General features: G+C 44.4%; 1 protein-coding gene and 1 non-coding gene across 2 annotated transcripts; both read right to left on the bottom strand.

Moving 5' to 3' along the window:
- Positions 1–12,045: 12,045 nt before the first annotated feature.
- On the bottom strand, positions 12,046–18,453 carry RPS3A (ribosomal protein S3A). The gene is made up of 6 exons (XM_083171534.1): positions 18,296–18,453; positions 17,737–17,840; positions 16,922–17,109; positions 14,037–14,245; positions 13,336–13,445; positions 12,046–12,220 (listed from the first exon to the last, which is right to left on the bottom strand). Exons 1-6 carry the CDS (start codon positions 18,355–18,357, stop codon positions 12,099–12,101), a joined length of 795 nt encoding a protein of 264 aa, XP_083027660.1. The 5' UTR covers positions 18,358–18,453; the 3' UTR covers positions 12,046–12,098.
- On the bottom strand, positions 13,892–13,959 carry LOC146045514 (small nucleolar RNA SNORD73). Its single transcript, XR_014465455.1, has one exon. It is a non-coding gene; the product is annotated as a small nucleolar RNA SNORD73 (small nucleolar RNA).
- Positions 18,454–19,477: the final 1,024 nt, after the last annotated feature.

Here is a 19,477-nt window from a genome sequence, read left to right as displayed (position 1 = left end):
TAATTGTTTATATATAATGTAATTAGGAAAAACCTGTGCTGATGGCTACCAGTTATAAAATATGTGGACAATCAGAAGTGAATCTTTATCCCTTACCACATATACAGTATGTACCTAATGATAACCTATAAACACAATTTACTTTAATATTTTACTTCTACATTTGTTAGTAACAAACTTTCTCCTTCATCCACTAGGTTACACTGGAGAAGGGCGACTACAGGGAGTATGGGCAACTTAAATTTAAATGAGTGTGGCCAGCTCCTCCCCTTCTGCTTCCCCTCCCAGGCAGTCTTAGCTTGTGCTCTGAGGGAGCTGGTCATGCTTTTGGTTTCCTCCTAAGAGCTATGTCATTAGTTAGACTACAAGCTGCAGAAGATTTTCCTACAGCATGAGGACCGGCAAGTAGTGTCCACCACCACCTGCCTGCAACGATGGAGCTGCCGGGGGGCAGCTGCGTGCAGCTCACGCCCGGGTCCCCGGCTGCAGAGGCTACTGCCTCTGGAGATGAAACGGCCACCGCTGCATGTGTTGAGCAGTTGTGAGTGCAGGTCCTGCATTAAAGGTGGATAAACAGCTGGTTTTTTTTTTATAACTTTGGCACTATTAAAGGAGATGGAGCTTCTGGGAGGGGTGGAGCTTACTGCGCGGTTTGCTTACAGCGGCTTCGGTGTTTCCCCAGCACTCACGCGGCTTTGGTGGCAATTGTAACACTAATTTGGCGCCTCTGCACTTTGCTGGAGGCTCCAGTATGCTCCTGAACACAGATACAGCGTTTTATCAAGCCTCTTGATGCCTGAAACCTGCTGTAAGGTTTCCCCAGGTTCTGTGAGTTCAGAAAGTGAGGTTTAGAGCATGGTGGGACAGTTTAGGCTGTATGCAAATTAGGCCATTAGGCTCCTATGTTATATACCATAGTGCTGTTGGTGGCCTGTGGCAGCTCCTCTCTTCATACTGTCTCTGCTGTCCAGTGATTCTAGCTCTGGTTTACCTGTACCTACTCTTGTATGTTTGTAGAGTATATATCATGGCAGGAGGAAGCTCCAAAAAGTTTTTTTGCAAGAAGTGTGCAACTAAGGTTACACCTGGGGACTCTGCTCTGTGACAAATGGGCAGCAGATCACCTTTGTTATTATCCCAAAGGGATGCCCCTGCCCCGGCTTCACAGTTCACTGATGTTAGGTCACAACGGTACTCTAAACTAACTGCTTTCCAGAGAGACAGAGACAACTCTCAATCTCAGCAAGCTGATTTAACCTCTGCTGTGCCTTAGTAAAGCTCTTGCACCAGAGTCGGCCACATCTCAGGCTCCCCTCCTCTGTAACAGAAAAAGAGACCGTTTCCTCAGATTATACAGGAAAATGCCAGCGTTAGAGCGAGGGTGAATTTGTAGACCCAGGCGATGAGGCAGAGCCTGAAGAACCTGAACAGGTTTCTCAGGGGTTGGAGGATTTAATTGAGATGGTTAAGATAGCCCTAAATGTGAATGTGGAGGATCATGCCCCACCTCATGCTTAATTTTTTGGTAAAAGGCATAAGCAGACATCCTCTTTTCCTCCTTCTGAGGAATTGGATGATCATTTACAAAAGGCTTGGCTCCACCCAGATAAGAAATTCCAAGCCTCTTGCGGGCTTTTGTCTACTTATCCCTTTCCTGCTGACCGTATAAAATGGTCTGAGACTCCTCCAATGGTGGACCCATCAGTCTGGCACCTGTCTAAGAAAAGACAGTGCATGCTGTCCCAGGCGCCTCCTCTCTTCATGACTCTTCTGACAGAAAACTGGAAATTACTCTTAAATCCATCTATAAGGCTGCTGGGTATGGATGCCAATCCCGGGGTTTTTTCAATCCCGGAATTCGGGATTGGAAAAATGCCGGATCCTGGCATTGGCTACCCGAATAAAAATGCCCCACATATTTACTTACATGTGCGGGTGGGCAGTGAAGACAGGTGCCAGCCCGACAGACGAGTGGGTGGGCGGTAAATCCAGGGGAGCCGAACAGGCGGTGAAGCGGGCTGTGTGGCCGGTACAGCATGACCTGACCTAGTCACGCTGCACAGAGCCGTACTACCACCGGGGACAGAAGAAGCAGGCAGCGTCTGAGCACCCAGTTAGCCGCTGCTCTGCATTAGACTGCTCATGTGCGCGGTCTAATCCCGGGATTGGAAACTCCAATCCCGGGATTGAAATCCTGGCATTTTAGCGGCCAAATCCCAGGATCCCACCAATCTCAATACCAGGATTGGCCACCCCACTGCTGGGGTATTACAGCACCCTGCTCATGTAGGATGCTGGGTCAACAAAGCCATAAGGGTCTTTTAGATTGCTAAGGTTTTACGAAGAAATCCTGACGCAGGAACCCTTACACTGTTGGCTGAACACATACGTGAAGCCTCAATTTATTTGGTGGAGGCTTCCTCTGATATCTGCATCATTGCTGCCCACATTTCTGCTCTCTCTGTAACAGCATGCAGAGCTCTGTAGCTCCGTCAATGTCAGGCAGATGCAGAGTCAAAGCAGGCTGTAGAAACGCTTGCTTTCACTAGAGATGTCTTGTTCAGCCCTAAACTTGACAAATGGATCTTCCAAGCTACAGGGACCCTCTTTGTGGTCCTTTTGTCTGCCAAATAGGTTCTGTGGTCGCTCCAGAGGTGGCTCTGCCTCATTCAGAGGTTCTTGTAGAGGCCTCCACCCACCATGAGGCTAAGCTTTCTACCAAGCCCACAGCATGACAGACTTTATCTGGGGCACATCTTTGGAATTTCAAAGACGTGTGGTTTCAGTCTTGTCACGATGCTTGAGTAAGGAATTTGATAGGCTTCGGCTACAAAATTAATTTTGGTTGCCTCCGCCTCAACGATACTTCAAAATCAGTTTGCCAGTTTTGCCACAAAAAGGTTGCCTCTTGTACACTGCTATCGCAAGACTCCAGTTTGCAGGAGTGGTGGTGTGGGACCCTGATGATCACTGGTCCAAGGAGTTATATTCCAGTCTATTTCTGGTGCCAAAGCCAGATGGCTTGGCATGGCCAATTCTCAATTTGATAAACCTGAATCTGTACTTGACGTTTGTCAAGTTAAAGATGGAATCCCTGCAGTCAGTGATAGTGGGTTTGGAGCAGGAGGAGTTCCTGGTATCCCTGGATATCAGGGACACCTACCTACATATTCCAATTTGGTATCCACATCAGGCGTACCTACAATTTGCGGTACTACCCCACCATTGGCAGTTCCAGGCCTTGCCATGGGCTCTCCGCATGGTCACACCTTGAGTCCTGAGCACCTCCATCCTGACCTTGGTGAAGACAACAATACCATACCTCAATGACCTCCTGTTAAAGGCTCCCTCACCGGAGACCCAGTTGATCAATAACCATCTCACTCAGAACACGCTCACAGAGCATGGGTGGATTCTGAAGTTTCCAAAATCCCAACTGCTTTTAGGAATGATTCTGGATATGGTCCAATTGTAGGTGTTCTTGCCAGAGGACAATATTCATGCCATTCAGCTGTATCGCCTGGTTCTTCAACACAGGCAGGTGTCGGTACACCTATGCACCAGACTTCTGGGAAAGATCTTTGCCACCTTTAAGGTTGTACAATACGGTCGATTCTCTGAGCCTTCATCCATGAGTGACCCTGTCCCCTTGGGCGTGTCTCTCTTTTCTATGGTGGCTCCACTTCGCCAATTTCTGAGATGGCAAGAGATTAGTCATCTTGGATTGGACCCCCCTCACCACAGATGCCAGTTTCCAGGGGTGGGGGGGCGGTCACATTGGACTGCCAGTTTCAGGGTCTTTGGACTTAGCAAGAAGCCCTCCTGTCGATCAATGGGTTGGAATGAAGAGCAGTGTATTATGCCTTGCTTTAGATCAGGGTTGGGCAACACCGGCCCTCCAGATGTTGATGAACTACACATCCCAGCATGCCTTGCATCAGTTTCAGCATGGCCACATAGCAAAACTAATTCAAAGCATCCTGTGATGTGTAGTTCACTAACATCTGGAGGGCCGGTGTTGCCCAGCCCTGCTTTAGATGCAACACCTTCTTCAGGGGCAACCCATTCAAGTTCAATCTGACAACTCCACAGCTGTCACCTATATAAACAAACAGGGTAGCACACGCAGTCACGCGGCCATGAAGGAGGGGTGAGTTGGATACTGCTTTGGGCCCAAGGACTGGCCTGCCGGTCCTAGTAAACCAGCTTCATGTCTCTGCTGATAGACAAGTCGTGACCTCTCAGGGACCTTTCGTCTTTCCAGATGTAAAGTGTCTTCAATTGACGGCATAGCTACTGAGAAGTCCATCCTGGGGCGTACGGGCATTCCAACTGCGGCGATCCTTATGATAATGCATGCTAGGAAAGAGGTTACGTCAGTGCACCACTATCGCATTTGGCGAGCTTATGTCTTGATGCGAGGGTCGAGGGGTTTACACTACCCTTTTCAAGAAAGCACGGCTTCTTTTGTTCTTGCAAGCATGACTTGCTTCGGGGTTGCGGCTTGGATCTTTAAAGGTTCAGGTCCCTTCATCAATTTTCTTTCAAAGAAAATTAGCATCGATGCCTGAGGTGCAAACTTTTTTTCCAGGGGGTGTTTAGACTTCAACCACCATTCCATCTGCCTACAGCTTCATGGGATTTGGACCTCGTCCTGGGGTTTCTACACACCTCCTTCTTTGAGCTATTGGCGGATGTCGATCTCAAAAATCTCTGGTGGAAAACGGTGCATTTTGGCTTTGTCTCCAAAAGACGTGTCTAAAAGTTGGGAGCTCTATCCTGTCGTCCTCCCTTTTTGGAGTTTCATGCTGACCGTGCGGAACCGCATACCAGCCTCTCTTTCCTTCCTAAGGTTGTAAAGGCTTTCCATATAATCAGCCGAGGATTCTACTAATGCCAGGTCTCTGGACATAGGCTCTTATTCAGATCTGATCGCAGTACAAATTTGTTCAGAAAATGGTCAAAACCATGTACACTGCAGCTGGGGCAGATGTAACATGTATAAAGAGAGATTTGTGTGAGCTATTTTGTTTCTGTGCAGGGTAAATACTGGCTGCATTATTTTTACACTGCAATTAAGATTTCAGTTTCAACACACCCCACCCAAATTTAACTCTCTTCACATGTTACATCTGCCCCACCTGCAGTACACATGGTTTTGCCCATTTTAAAAACAAATTTGGGTACTTATGTAATATCTGGGCTCCCGTTTTTCTTATGAGACCGCGTCCGCTCGCCACGCTTCGGGCATGGTGGCTCACCACACTATATAAAATCAACTCTATGCGTAGTTGGATAGTAGGGGTATGAAAAAATGGGGTGCATTTAACATGGGAGCCCAGATAATACGTCAGTACCCAAATTTGTACTGCGATCAGATCTGAATAAGGGCCATAGTTCAAGCTCTCCGCATCTATGTGGCATGTACAGCCTCCATCAGAAAATCGGATGCCTTGTTTGTGAACTATGATTCCGTAAGGCAGGGTTGGCCTGCGTCTAAACCAGGCATGTCCAACCTGCGGCCCTCCAGCTGTTGTGAAACTACACATCCCAGCATGCTATTAGGGAATGCTAAAACTATTGCAAGGCATGCTGGGATGTGTAGTTTTACAACAGCTGGAGGGCCGAAGGTTAGACATGCCTGGTCTAAACAAACACTGGCCAGATGTAAGTCTTGCTATCCGGCAACCTTATGTGGCCACTTCACGGCCTCCTCCATCTTCTATTTACTGTAGGTGCATTCCACATGCTCTGTGGGACCTTCTTGGGTGGCTGCCTGTGGGGTCTCCATTCAGCAGCTATGTAGTGCCGGCAGAACTTTGGCCCTTATTCTAGTTGACTCTTTCGGATACGCGTTCGTTCGGAAATGACCTTCAAAGAACACACGCCTACATGTCGTCCGCATCCGTTCGTACGGACTTTCAAAGAAGAGGGAGTGTCTTCGGACTGTATCCACACATCTGTGTGCAGTCGGAACTCAAAGATTCTGCACGGTCCTACTGCGTCCGAACGGACGGGAAGCTGACCGTACGCACAGAGTTGGCGTTTTTGCGTCCACCTCACAAATCTATTTGGAAATCATGTCCCTTCTCTTGGAATATTTGGCTTTGTTCCCCTGTTGCCCCCTTGTCTGGTTCAATTACTGGCTGATGGGCTCGAAGTGTTGTTGTTATACATCTCTTGCAAAGCCAACTGGTGTGTTCCTAATGATTCTGTTGTGGCTATTTTAATTCACATTGTATGTTTTTTTCACATATGTTTCCATGTGCCAAATAATATGGTGTTTAAAAATGTTAAAAATTTAAAATAATTCTTTATTAAAACAAGATTTTTGTTAACGTGTGTGCTGTTTCACATTAATGTAATCACCAGATTTGCATATAGATTTGGGTAACACAGTTATGTCCATTGAGTGCAGTGTTAATGTGGGTCAGATACCAACAATAAAGTTAATGTGATTGCACCATATATTCAACTATTTTGTATTGCCCCATTTAGCCAGCAATGACTTCGTGGTTCCAATTGAACCTGTGGAAAGTGTTTAATTAATCACTAATGACCAGAGGATTGGATTGTATAGTGCTCAGCTGAGAGTATTTAAGGTGCGGGCATACTAATTGGGTGATCCAAATACCTAGCGCATGAACCATTGCCTTCCGAGAAGTGAAAGCTGCTTGTATTCATCGAAGATTTCTGCCGTGTTGGTTCGCTTGAGCTCGGTGTCTGGTCCGAATGCACGCCTACCACTGTTCATGCACTCCCACATCTACACCCAGTTTTGCCCACTTTGAAACCACACCCTTATACACACCCACATTTCCCGAGAGTTTTCGGTGGACATTTTTAGACTGTATTTTTGAGAACAAGAGCGAAGACACAGCGTTGCTTACGCCTGGGCAGTTAGCTAAAAGTCGTCGTCCAAAAGAATTCGGAACGCCTCAACCAGAATAAGGCCCCTTGTGAGGTTTTACCAGTTTCATCATTGAAAAAAGAGAATGAACCCGAATCACACTGGGTGATTCGGGGTCAGGTGCGCCTGACCTGAGTTGTTTTTCCTAAGCAGCTGCCCTGGGACAGGGTAGTTAGTCCTGTTCAAAATGGTATACAAGAAAAAAAAGGGGGGGTGGGCAGCGCTGATAAATTGCTATTGATGTGCAATAATTGGCAAGAAAAAATGGAAATGGAAGATTGGTTGGATCTAGCACAATTTAATACAATTTCTAAAATGCAGAGCCAGAAAATACCAGCTGAAAGCAATGAACAATAATGAATAAAAACTATAAAATGATTATCTCACCAGACCGAACCACATGAAAGTAAAACCCGGAGAGTCCCAAATGTCCAGAGGATGTGCACTGGTGTCACCCACTAATTAGGGGGGGGTTTGATCCTGAATTGTCCAAATGCTGTTCCTGGTACAATAACCAAGCTGCAATATGGAGGGAGGTCACAAAGATGTAGATGCCAGGAGTGGCCCAAGATGGCACGAATCACCAACTCCTGTCGCCAGATGTTGTAGGCGTGGTGTCCTCAACCTCTATTATTGTTGCAGAAGTATTTGTAATCCAATGGATAAGGTGGCCAGTAAAGCTGGTAATGGTCCTTCCGGGCAATATAGAGGGTAATATCCTCAAAGCGGTTCCCCTATAGAAGTGGTGGGGTTAGGTGAGGCAGAAAGAAGGATTTCTGCCTCACCTAACCCCACCACTTCTATAGGGGAACCGCTTTGAGGATATTACCCTCTATATTGCCCGGAAGGACCATTACCAGCTTTACTGGCCACCCGGCCACCTTATCCATTGGATTACAAATACTTCTGCAACAATAGTAGAGGTTGAGGACACCACGCCTACAACATCTGGCGACAGGAGTTGGTGATTCGTGCCATCTTGGGCCACTCCTGGCATCTACATCTTTGTGACCTCCCTCCATATTGCAGCTTGGCTATTGTACCAGGAACAGCATTTGGACAATTCAGGATCAAACCCCCCCCTAATTAGTGGGTGACACCAGTGCACATCCTCTGGACATTTGGGACTCTCCGGGTTTTACCTTCATGTGGTTCGGTCTGGTGAGATAATCATTTTATAGTTTTTATTCATTATTGTTCATTGCTTTCAGCTGGTATTTTCTGGCTCTGCATTTTAGAAATTGTATTAAATTGTGCTAGATCCAACCAATCTTCCATTTCCATTTTTTCTTGCCAATTATTGCACATAAATAGCAATTTATCAGCGCTGCCCACCCCCCCTTTTTTTTCTTGAGTTTCATACCATTGCAGCTCCTGCTTTTCAGTTTGGCTGCTGGGTTAAGAGGGGTTCTCCGCACGTCCCGTCTGTGTTGGGAGCTATGGAACCACTGTAACTCCAGTGTCATGTAGTGGATAGAAAATAGGATTTTGTACTTACCATCAAATTCTTTTCAGGTGACACTGGACACCCACCTTGGCGCTGTTACCTTGTGTACCGAACTATAAACGGTTTGAAGTTTTTTCCTGCCAGGGTTGGATCCGGTTATGACTGTTGGAACTCCCTTGTGTTTCCTGTGTGGCTGTTCCTTATTCAGTGTTTCTCACTGGTTTTCATGACATTACTAATGTTATTTGTATGATTGTTTTAGATGTTGCTTAACCTCCTCTTCGGAAGTGTTTTTCTCTTCCATCTCCCTCCAGTCACAATCCTTATTATTGTATGAGAGGGGGGAAGTAGAAGGGGAGGCATCGGCCACACTCATTTTAATTTAAAATCACCCTTCTATTCCCCACTAACTCCAGTTTCACCTGTAGACTTGGAGAAAAGGATTTAACAGTAAGTACAAAATCCTATTTTGGCCTAGGGTGCCATAAAAAAATAAATATCCAATTCTTTAGAGTGGTTTAATTGAAAACTGTTTGGGAACCATTGGGCTAGACAGAACTCCTGTATGAGGGATAAAATTCATGTTATTTAAGGTGGCCTATAAAGTGTTCTCCAACAGTGAGTGAGCTCTCAGAGTGTGAGGTGGAGTGTTCACATTTATGCTTCAGAGCCATAATTCATTCTTCTGCTTTGATTAATGAGGGACAATGTAAAATCTGAATTTATAAAAACAGAAGATTTCACAAAAAGATCTCACATTCTAGATAATTCATTCACCATTGTGAAGATCTGTACATGGTTTCATTAAATGCAATACCCCAAATTGCCATGTTTTGTGCAGTAATGATTCCTTGGTGGTAATAGAGTCTACAGATGGTATTCACATGGCTTGTGATCAGAACACTTTGTATGCCTTGTCAAATGATCAGTTAATAGGTGCAAAAAGTTTAAATGTCAGATTACAAAGCTGCCTCTCACCATACAGAGAATGTGGGGCGCTCTAAGGTGTACACAATATAAACAATTTATTTAAAACACATACATGACACATTACATCAATAGTAAAAATTAAAAATGAATTAATGCACAATGGATGTGTAAAAATACACATTGTTACTTATTCTTGTGCTAGAGCGGCACGGTGCAGTGAGATGGTGACGCTGCGGCAGAGCGCCGCAGCACTATCTAGCCGCTGTGAGGAAACGGGGCACGGTGAAGTGACACAGCAGGCTGCAAAACTTTGAGATCAAGCCGAGGGGTATGAGACGGAGTGGGTTCCGCGGCTCAGGTATTATTCCACGGCTTTATCTGAGCTGCGTGAGCCCTGCAGTGGGACAGAAGTTGACTGCCAAATAAAAAGCAGATACTGTTGCCATCTAACAGCACATTGTAGGTAATAAACCCTTTATAAATGTTTACAGAAGAGACTGCCGCCCCACCCAGACCAGAGACATTGTGGTATTTCTGGGTCTGACAGTGTGTACTAAGCTTGAGAGATTGGACAGTGCCGTTTACAAAGTTACTATTGAGCAAAAGACTAGCCTCCCAACTGGCAATTAATTGCAATCATAAAGGAAATAAGGACTATCTTTTAAAGGGGCTCTAGCACAAGAATAAGTAACAACGTGTGTATCTTTACACATCCATTGTGCATGAATTAATTTTTAATATTGATGTAATGTGTCATTTATGTGTTTTAAATAAATTGTTTATATAGTGTACACCTTAGAGAGCCCCACGTTCTGTTTTTCTTAAGTTGTTTGGAGGCTGGCAATCCTCCAATGTGGTGGCTGCAGGGTGACCAGTTACACCTAAATAGTCCCTAGCGCCAAAGACATTGTTGTCTATCCAAAGGCAGCTTTGTGCTATACTCTATGGTGAGAGTCATGCAGCAATGCAAGTGATTGAACACTATAGCTTTCCACACTGGACACCCACATGTATTAGCAGGTTAAAGCTTTAAAAAGGCAGATTATAAAGTTAAAAAGGCAAATTTTTCACTATTGACTATCATCCAGATAGTCTAAAGTCACTAATGTATTTGGGGCGACAACTGCATGGGGTGGAGAGAAGTCAACCATAAATGAACACACAAAAGGTGTCAGTTGAGCATGCTGGGTTCGCAGGGCAATAGCAGGATGGGTGTTCCATACCACCAGAGACCCAATCTACAGAACATACAGTAGTCTGGACTCTGCGACCATAATGCTGCAGCTGCTCTCTACAAAGATGAGAGCAGAAATGAAAGTGTGGGCTTATTCTCAGTTCTGGTGACTAGATACGCCATGGCACCTAACTCTAGAAATCACTTTAACTGTAGCTTGGGAGGAAGAGCACTAAGCTGTATCTGTATTAAATAGCTGTTCCTGTGCCAAGGCCAATAACAGGATTATGACCACTGCAGGGGAATGGCCACTACGCACTGTGGAGCAGTCTCCCAAGAGCGCACAGGCAAATGGTCATTTGCCCCCCCCCCTTCCTGAGTGTAGAGCAGAATAGCCACACTAGTGTCTCTGGAGATGTTAATGACAACCCCAATTGTACATCAGAGTTAATCATGTGCCACCCATTTAAAAAAAAAAAAAAAAATGTGAACCTCCTTCATAAGAGGCTGTCATAATAGTGATAAAATAAATATATATGTCTCACCAAGATAGAAAGACAGGACCAGAAAAAAACACCACAAAAGCAGCACCAATTTCGGTTTGGCCATCGTGCAATGAACGCATTGCATCGCATGCCATGTACCCGATGGCATGCGATGCGATTTTCACCCCCTATGCGATAAAAAATCGTATAAGCACCCTAAAGGGTGCTTTTGAGCACCCTAATGGGTGCTTACAATGTTAAATGCACCCCCACGCCACCCCCCCCACTATAAACGTGAACCCGAAGCGTGGCGAGCGTAGCAAGCCCGCGAGGGGCGGCGGTACGCGTCCTACGACCTTTTCATACCCCCACTATCCACGTCGGCGTGGAGTTGAGAATAGAATAGTGTGGTGAGCGCAGCGAGCCATCGAGCCCGAAGCGTGGCGGGCGCAGCGGATACCTTCACAGGTAAACGCGTCCCTTTGCGGCCTTCACAGGTATCCGCGTCCTCGCGGGGCTCGCTTCGGGCTCGGTGGCTCGCCACACTATTCTATTCTCAACTCCACGCCAACGTGGATAGTGGGGGTATGAAAAGGTCATAGGACGCGTACCGCTGCGCTCGCCACGCTTCCGGTTCACGTTTATAGTGGGGGGGTGGCGTGGGGGTGCATTTAACATTGTAAGCACCCATTAGGGTGCTTATACAATGTATAATCGCATCGCATTGTATGCCATGTACAATGGCATACAATTTGAGAATTGTATGCCATCGCACACTTTTCAGCGAAATCGCGTCGCATCGCATGCGTTATGGTATGCGATGGGCGCCGCCAAAATACACAAGTACCCCAATTTCTAAGCAAAAACTTTTGATGGCTGAAAGTACAGGTGTCAAACTGGTGTGTTATTGTGGAGAAAATGTTTTAGCGATCTAATTGGATAGAACAAAAACTAAAAATCTGAATTTTTAAAAAGTGAGGAAAAAAAAAAATTTAAAAAGTCCCACTCCCTTTATGACTGGATACCTTCACCTCATTCAAAAATATTCACGGGAACACTGCTCCATGTTGTAAGTTGTAAATGCAATACACAAGGCAAATACATAGAATAGTTTTGTTTTATTTTTTTACAGGCTAGATCAGATTGATCATCTCAGACAGACTCCTGCACAGGGGGCTCATATCCATCAGCACGATCAACTTTGGCGCCTGTGTCATCTCCGGCAGGCTTCCCAGTAGCACCACCCTCTCCATGCAACTCCATAAGTTTGCCCACTAGAGAGTAAACAAAAGAAAAAACACACTGAAACAAGTGAAAAGAAAGAAATACTCATTTCTGACTTGGGAGATCATTTTGATGTTCCCATACAATCATTTGGGCTAATAATGGCACTGTACCAATACAAGACCAAAAATATATTGTAAAGTACTGAGAACACAGCCTGCCAACTATGCTACAAAAATCACTTAATAGAACTCGAGGTGTGGCATATTTGGCTGTGCTACAAGTCCTCAATTTGGCACTTAAAAAAACCCGATATAAAAGATATCTATCCTTCAATTTAGTTTCCTACGGTGAGTGTACACAGAAGATGATTATGGAAAAGCAGCTACAGATGATCAGATGCATGTCCTGTAACATGCCCAAGCATCTATTGTGCTAGCTACCAAACATCTACAAGTGTGGAATTGTAATACCCAACTATGTCAGAGTGAACATTTGTGCAACCCCAACAGACCACTGGCTGATCTATTGGCCGTTCAATTGAACAGCCGATATATAGCTGGACCGCCGGCCAGGTGTGTCGGACTGTCGACTATAAAAGGTGTCTGTTCTGTCTGGTGGGAACAATCTGGTAATGTATTGGAGAAAATGACAATCAACCATTTCCTCCCAAATGCTGGAAATCAGACAATGGTCATTCAGAGCTAACAGATCTGTCCATTGTCCAGCATTTCTGAATGGTCAGATACGTTCACATTCTTTACCAGATTTGTTCACACCAGACAGAATGGACAAATCTATAGAGGTGTACCCAGCTTTGTATTACATCAACATTGTGGATACATTTACTAAAACGGGATGTTGCCCATAGCAATCAAATTCTATTATCTTCTAGAATGTGCTGCACTAAAATCTGATTGGTTGCTATGGGCCATATCAAACCTTCAATGGAATTCCCATAAGTAAACGTCTAAACTTACAGCAGACAAAAGGTTCGGGTGTTTATTTGAAGGAGTTTATGGGCGGCTACCCTTTTTTTTGTAAAGATGCACGAGATACTACACAAAAGTTGCAATCTGGCAGCTTAATTTAAGTTTCACCAATGGATCCGACAATGTATTACATTGTCTAATTGTCTAGAAGTTTAACAAATGAAAACACTTACGCTCAAATTTTGGCTTCTTCAACATCTTGACTTTCCGAACATAGACATCATGGAGAGGATAGATTGACTGACAGGCCTTCTCAATGTCTTTGCCTATGCTGTCTGGAATCCTAGAGCGAAAAGAATTATGCACCATGAATGTAAACCCTTCGAGATACACTGGTTTAAAGCAAGTGCTTACAATACAACATGCCTACATATACCCAGAATTCTTCAATAAATAATACAAGTGGAAGTTGCTGGGGTATACACCATGTGGCCTTCCAGTTGTGGAAATACAACTACTAGATGCCCATACCATTTAGCCTGCCTTAATAGCAAATGTTGAATTCCCCTGACCTAGAAGAGGGTATTCTTCATTTAGAAGCCAACCAAGCATAAATAAAACCTTTAAAGAGGAATACTACTAGCTACTTGGATTTGGACCATCCCCCATGGATGTCACACTTACCTATTGCTATCATAGAAAACTATGATAAAATACAGAGGAAAACATTTAGTTTAAAATCAAATAGGTTTTAATCGTTTTTTTTTTTGCATTGGAATGGTAAATGGGAATTTCAGAACGATCTCAAAACAGTAATCATAGACGATCATTTGGGACCGAAACTGTCATCATTCATTCCCGCATGGTACCATCCCAAAAAAAAAAAAAAAAAAAAGTGACAAAAGACCCTCACACATCAGCTGGAAAAACTTACAGCTTGTTAACAACCTCCTTCAGGTCATTAGTCTGCACTTCCCGGGTCATTATTTCCATCATCTTCTTACGAATTTGGCGGACTTGCTGATGTTGGGCATAGGATGTCTTTCGGATCTGGTTGTTACGCTTCTTTGTGAAACCAACACAGAAGAGACGGAGCAGGTAGCCATCTGTTGTCTTTACGTCAACATGTGCTTCAATCATGGTCTATGAAAAATAGTCAAAAGTTTCAGAACAAAGGACAACATATTTATAGTAAACTAAAGCCAGTGTAAGAGACCTAAAATAAACAAATCGGTGAAGGGTTAGAACTGAACAAACACACTTGCTCATGTTCTATATTGCACCACACAGATAAAACCCGATTGGTTGTTTTGGTTAAGTGCAAGTAACACAAATGCATGGTTCATAAATAAGACCTACACTATGTAATACTCCTAAAGAAATTCTACAGATACCCTACAAAAACCTGACAGACTAAAATGAAACTCTTTAAATAAGTTACAACTTTCTTCTCCGGCAGATGACTTAGGGTTAGATGTACTAAGCTTCAAAAGTGATAAAATGGAGAGTGATAAACAGCCAGCCAATCAGCTCCTACCTGCCATGCCACAGGAGCGGGTTAAGATATATTTCCCCAGTGGCATCTATGTTGGCAGCCGCTGGGTAGACCTTTCCTGCTGTGCTGACCGATCAGCAGCGTGGCAGACACTGGGGAAGGGCGCAAGGAAGGAAGCAGAGGGACCTGGAGGTACCACTAAGAGCAGCAGCTGCCCACACTACCTGACTGAAGCCATAATTTGTGACCAGATCAATATGCACTGCCTGGTGTGGTTACAAATGATGCGATGGTGCCAAGCAATTAAAAAAAAGGAGGTGTGACCCGTTACTTCTTACCAAGTTACATATTTAACAGTGTTATCACAATAAAACCTGTACTGATCATAACCTTAGTGATGAGCATTCACTAACATACTTCTATAAAAGAAGAAAAAAAACCATGACCATTTAACAGTCTTATGTAAGGTACACACCAGGCCGACCATGAGACTATCGTAAAACGATTTCCCTTGAAATCGCACGATGCTCTCTTGATGGATTGAAGTATACAAACACACATGATCTGTACACGATCAATACCCAATCAAATGCAGAGTAACAAATGTTTACTGCAGTAGGTAAAATCTCCAATCCAACAAGACAACCGGCAGGGGCGTACATCGGATCGGAATTTTAGAGAAAACAGGTACAATTCTGTGCTTTCTACGTACAAATGGTCACAAGACGTGTTACTATTGGGGGAATTGAGCCCAAACCATCCTGGTGTGTACCCAGCATAAAACCAGCTTGCTGGCAGAAGTATAGCCAAACATAACGGTTTTCTTACAAAAACCATTATTTGAGTAAAACATGACAAAAAAATAAAATAATCCTAACACGATCATAGAGTATGTTTGAACAAATAACATAACCTTACTAAAATGTCCATTCTGACCCCCCCCTACCAGCACAGCAGAGGTATGGCTTGTAAGTTAAGAGAAGGAACCACTTAAGGGCACCATTGGTGAAGCTCTGTGGCAATCATTGAGTTGTATGGTCACAAATCCTCATGATCTGCATGGGACAAATTGTGCAGCCCGGTAAGGTTACATATACAATAATGTAATATTATTGCGCAGTTGGTACACAGGAACAATATATCCTCACATCATATCTGACCACAGCTAGAGCAACATATTGTTCAGGTGTGTACCCAGCTTTAATATACAAAGAATCTGGTGAAATACGCAACGTTCAGGTACGCATACAGGAACACCAGACTGAGTTGTATGTAATGATACCAGTTTCCTGAAATTCTAAGACTAGAAAATTGCAGAGGGACATTATATAGATTTCATAAAGAAATGATGCTATATCTAGCTTAGTAATAACATGATGAAACTCAACATCCAACAGCAACTCCATTAGCTCAACATTTACAGAGTTCTCCCATAAGGGCAGCGTCTGAAATATACTTAAAGGCTTAAATATAAATAGCTTTATATTTAGTAAGACAAATACATTAGCATACAAAAATAGTTACACGAACCTTAATGTAATACTACCCTGCGGGTGACACAAAGTTCCTAACACAAGTATAAGTTAAGGTCCATACACAGAGTGATTTTCACCAATCTAAGTGATATTCCCATAGGTAGACTACTTTCCATAGCAGGATGCTATAAAAAGCCATCGACCCCATCACTGATCTGTTGAGACTACCAGCAGATGAGTGTTGGCGACAGGAGCGTGCATCACTGCTCATCGATGGCCCGTACACACTGGGCAGCTTTTGAGCTCAAATGACATAATGGAGCGGCTTTCAGCTCGAAATCTCCCAGTGTGTATGTATGGGCCTTTAGATACACACGATGGGCACACACTGGCCAATAGGTCAGGCATACAATTGAACAGTCAACATTATGGCTACTCTGGCAGGTGTGTCCCAATATGACTGAATGAGGTAGTTCATGTCAGCCTGGGAAACACATATTTGCCTATGTATCAATGCATAGTCCTGTGTGCACACTCAGCTGTGAAGTCAGGCACAACACATCAGGCTGAACACTGGTAAATGTGTATGCACTTACCCATCACCTGATCCAGCTTTAGACCAGGCACACACACAAGCAAATTCCTCTAGTGAGAAGTGATCTTAGAGTACAATAAGATGACTTCTCATAGTAGCATATAACAGCAGATAACAACTTGGTCCATCTTTTCTGCCCATGTACACACACTAGGGTTCACTTCTGTTAGGCACCAATTCAACTACTAGTAAAGCAATGTGTTACACCGATTTTAAACTTCAATGTTTACAGTCCAGCAGTTACATGTACATACCTGCCATTTCTTCACCATAGAGCACATCTTGTCACGGGTCAGATCCATTCCATGGAAGTTGGTGAGACAGTTCTTGCCCTGGACATCTTCTGTAATCAGCTTGAATTTACGGAAGGCTACTTCATCATTCTGCAGGTCAGCAAGGCTCACCTCAAACACACGGCCTTTTAGACCATCAGAGGCGATTTCTGTTTGGAGCAAGGAGTGGAATGATTAATGCAAGTATTTGGAAGAGAAAATATGAGAACAGGAAAAAGCAAAAAAGTGTTAGGAGACTTAAATGACAGATGAGATCTCACTTCCTATTAAGTCAAATGGACCTACACACCGCACTCATTCATTCCCATCTAATGGCAAATACAAGTTCACTCATGCCGCCAAGCATCCCAGCACTTCCCGCAGACCAGTACTGCCAATGCTAACAGCAGTTCCACAATAACACAGGAATATTCTGATAGGCCCTGCCTAAGTATTCCTAGACACAAAACTAAATGCCATACTTACAGGCCATTATGTGACGGTGTACAGTGTTATGGGGTTTATCTTGCCCAGACCCTAAACTATCCCTGCTTTAATAAAGACAACAGGCGCCACATTAAGAGACTGTGGGGCAGATTTATTAAGCTCGGTGATGTGATAAAGTGCCTATTTTTTATCACCGGCCAATCAGCTAATAACTGTGTGAAACATGACAGGTAGAAGCATGTTCACCGGTAATAAAAACCAGACTATCACTTCACCGAGCTTAATAAATCTACCCCTCTACACCTACCTACCCCATACATACACACAAAGATATCAGTGATGTTACTTACTAGTTCCCTGTGTCCTCGTAACCAGGGTCTTCCCAAGGTTGCGGATATTGAACATGGCTGGTGCCTTGACATCATACCAATCCTTTTTGGAGAAAGGGTCGACGCTTTAAAAAAAGAAAAAAAACAGAAAGCAAGTGTCAGAGCGCCCATGTACATCCACCATGCTGCTGCACCCAACAGCTAAGAGCAACAGGCACGCCAGTGCTGTACTGAATAGCACACCGACATGCTGCTACTGTACCTGGGACATGCCTGCAAATAGCCTGCTGCCACCAGCCCTGCGCCTACATTTAGGGCCAGGCAACGGCGTGGCCATAGTGACAGCCACTGCACTGACACGCTGGGTGCCAGCACGCATTCTGGCCTGCCCTGCACTTACACAGCCTGCGCACAGGGAGAGGCGCTGGGGAAAGCTGCCGCCAACACACAGAGTGCACAGGACCCGCCTGGTCACTATCCGCCGCACATCAGCGCCATCCTGGGACCCGCAGCCTCCACGCCCAGCTGCACCCCCGACCCGCACATCACCCTAACCGGCCGCGCCCGTATTGATACTCACATCTTCTTCTTGGCACCCTTCTTGCCGCCTTTGGTCAGCCGCTTGTTCTTGCCGACTGCCATCTTGCTGAGCTGGGAGAGAAAGAGGAAGCGAAGGCCGCACACGCGAGATTTCAGGGAGAGACCAGCGAGAGGGAGAGGACGCGCGGCCGCAGATCTGGTGACGAGGACCCCTAGAGGCGGGACGGAGTAAGCGCAACGAGAGAGAAATTTGCTCATGCCGTAGGACCAGCTGGTAATTATATTACACCAGAGGCAGAAAACTGGGAGGCAATGGAGTCATCTGCTGCCGGGCTCCTGCTCCCAAGGGGGCACCTCTCCTCCCCTGCAAGTTTAAATCCGTTAACTGAAAACCATCAATATCTCTTTTGTAATGGAGTTCTGAAATATGTTCTCTCTCTCTCTCTCTCTCTCTCTCTCTCTCTCTCTCTCTCTCTCTCTCTCTCTCTACACCTCTCTCTAAATATATATAGAACACATAAATTTCAATAGAGAGAGAGAGAGAGAGAGAGAGAGAGAGAGAGAGAGAGAGAGAGAGAGAGAGAGAGAGAGAGAGAGAGAGAGAGAAATGGAATGGGCACTCACCAAGGTCTAGGTAATCAAAATATCATTTTATTTGTATCAAGTCGACATACCATCCGACGTAACGACACGTTTCGGTCTACATAAGACCATCATCAGGAATAGTGCAGCAAAATACAGATCATCAGCAGAACAACAACCTGACATCCGTCACGTCGGATGGTATGTCGACTTGATACAAATAAAATGATATTTTGATTACCTAGACCTTGGTGAGTGCCCATTCCATTTCTCTATTCTATGATGTTTTCCCATCCTATGGAGCACCTCCCCTTTGCACTTTGATGTGATGCGAGTGCGGATTCCTTGGAAAAATCTATATATATATATATATACTGTATAGAATATCAAATTTAAGGTTGTGGGGGGACGACACCAATATTGATCTTGCCTCCGGGCAACAGGGACAAACTTACACCACTGTATTACACTATTGCATTACACCAGCTTTTCTTAATTTTTTTTACATTGCTCCCTGTTGTTTTTATTGAAAAGACATGGAGCTGCTAAGATTTAACATAATCATTGCTACAAATTTGCTTTGTTGCATTTACTTTCTAAATAAATTGCGACTACTAAATATTTGGGATACGAGCATTAG

This window comes from Crinia signifera, chromosome 1 (assembly GCF_055691185.1).
Source record: "Crinia signifera chromosome 1, ASM5569118v1, whole genome shotgun sequence".
NCBI lineage: Eukaryota > Metazoa > Chordata > Amphibia > Anura > Myobatrachidae > Crinia > Crinia signifera.
The sequence above is the reverse complement of the archived record's forward strand: the minus strand, read 5'-3'. Positions and strand labels throughout refer to the sequence as shown.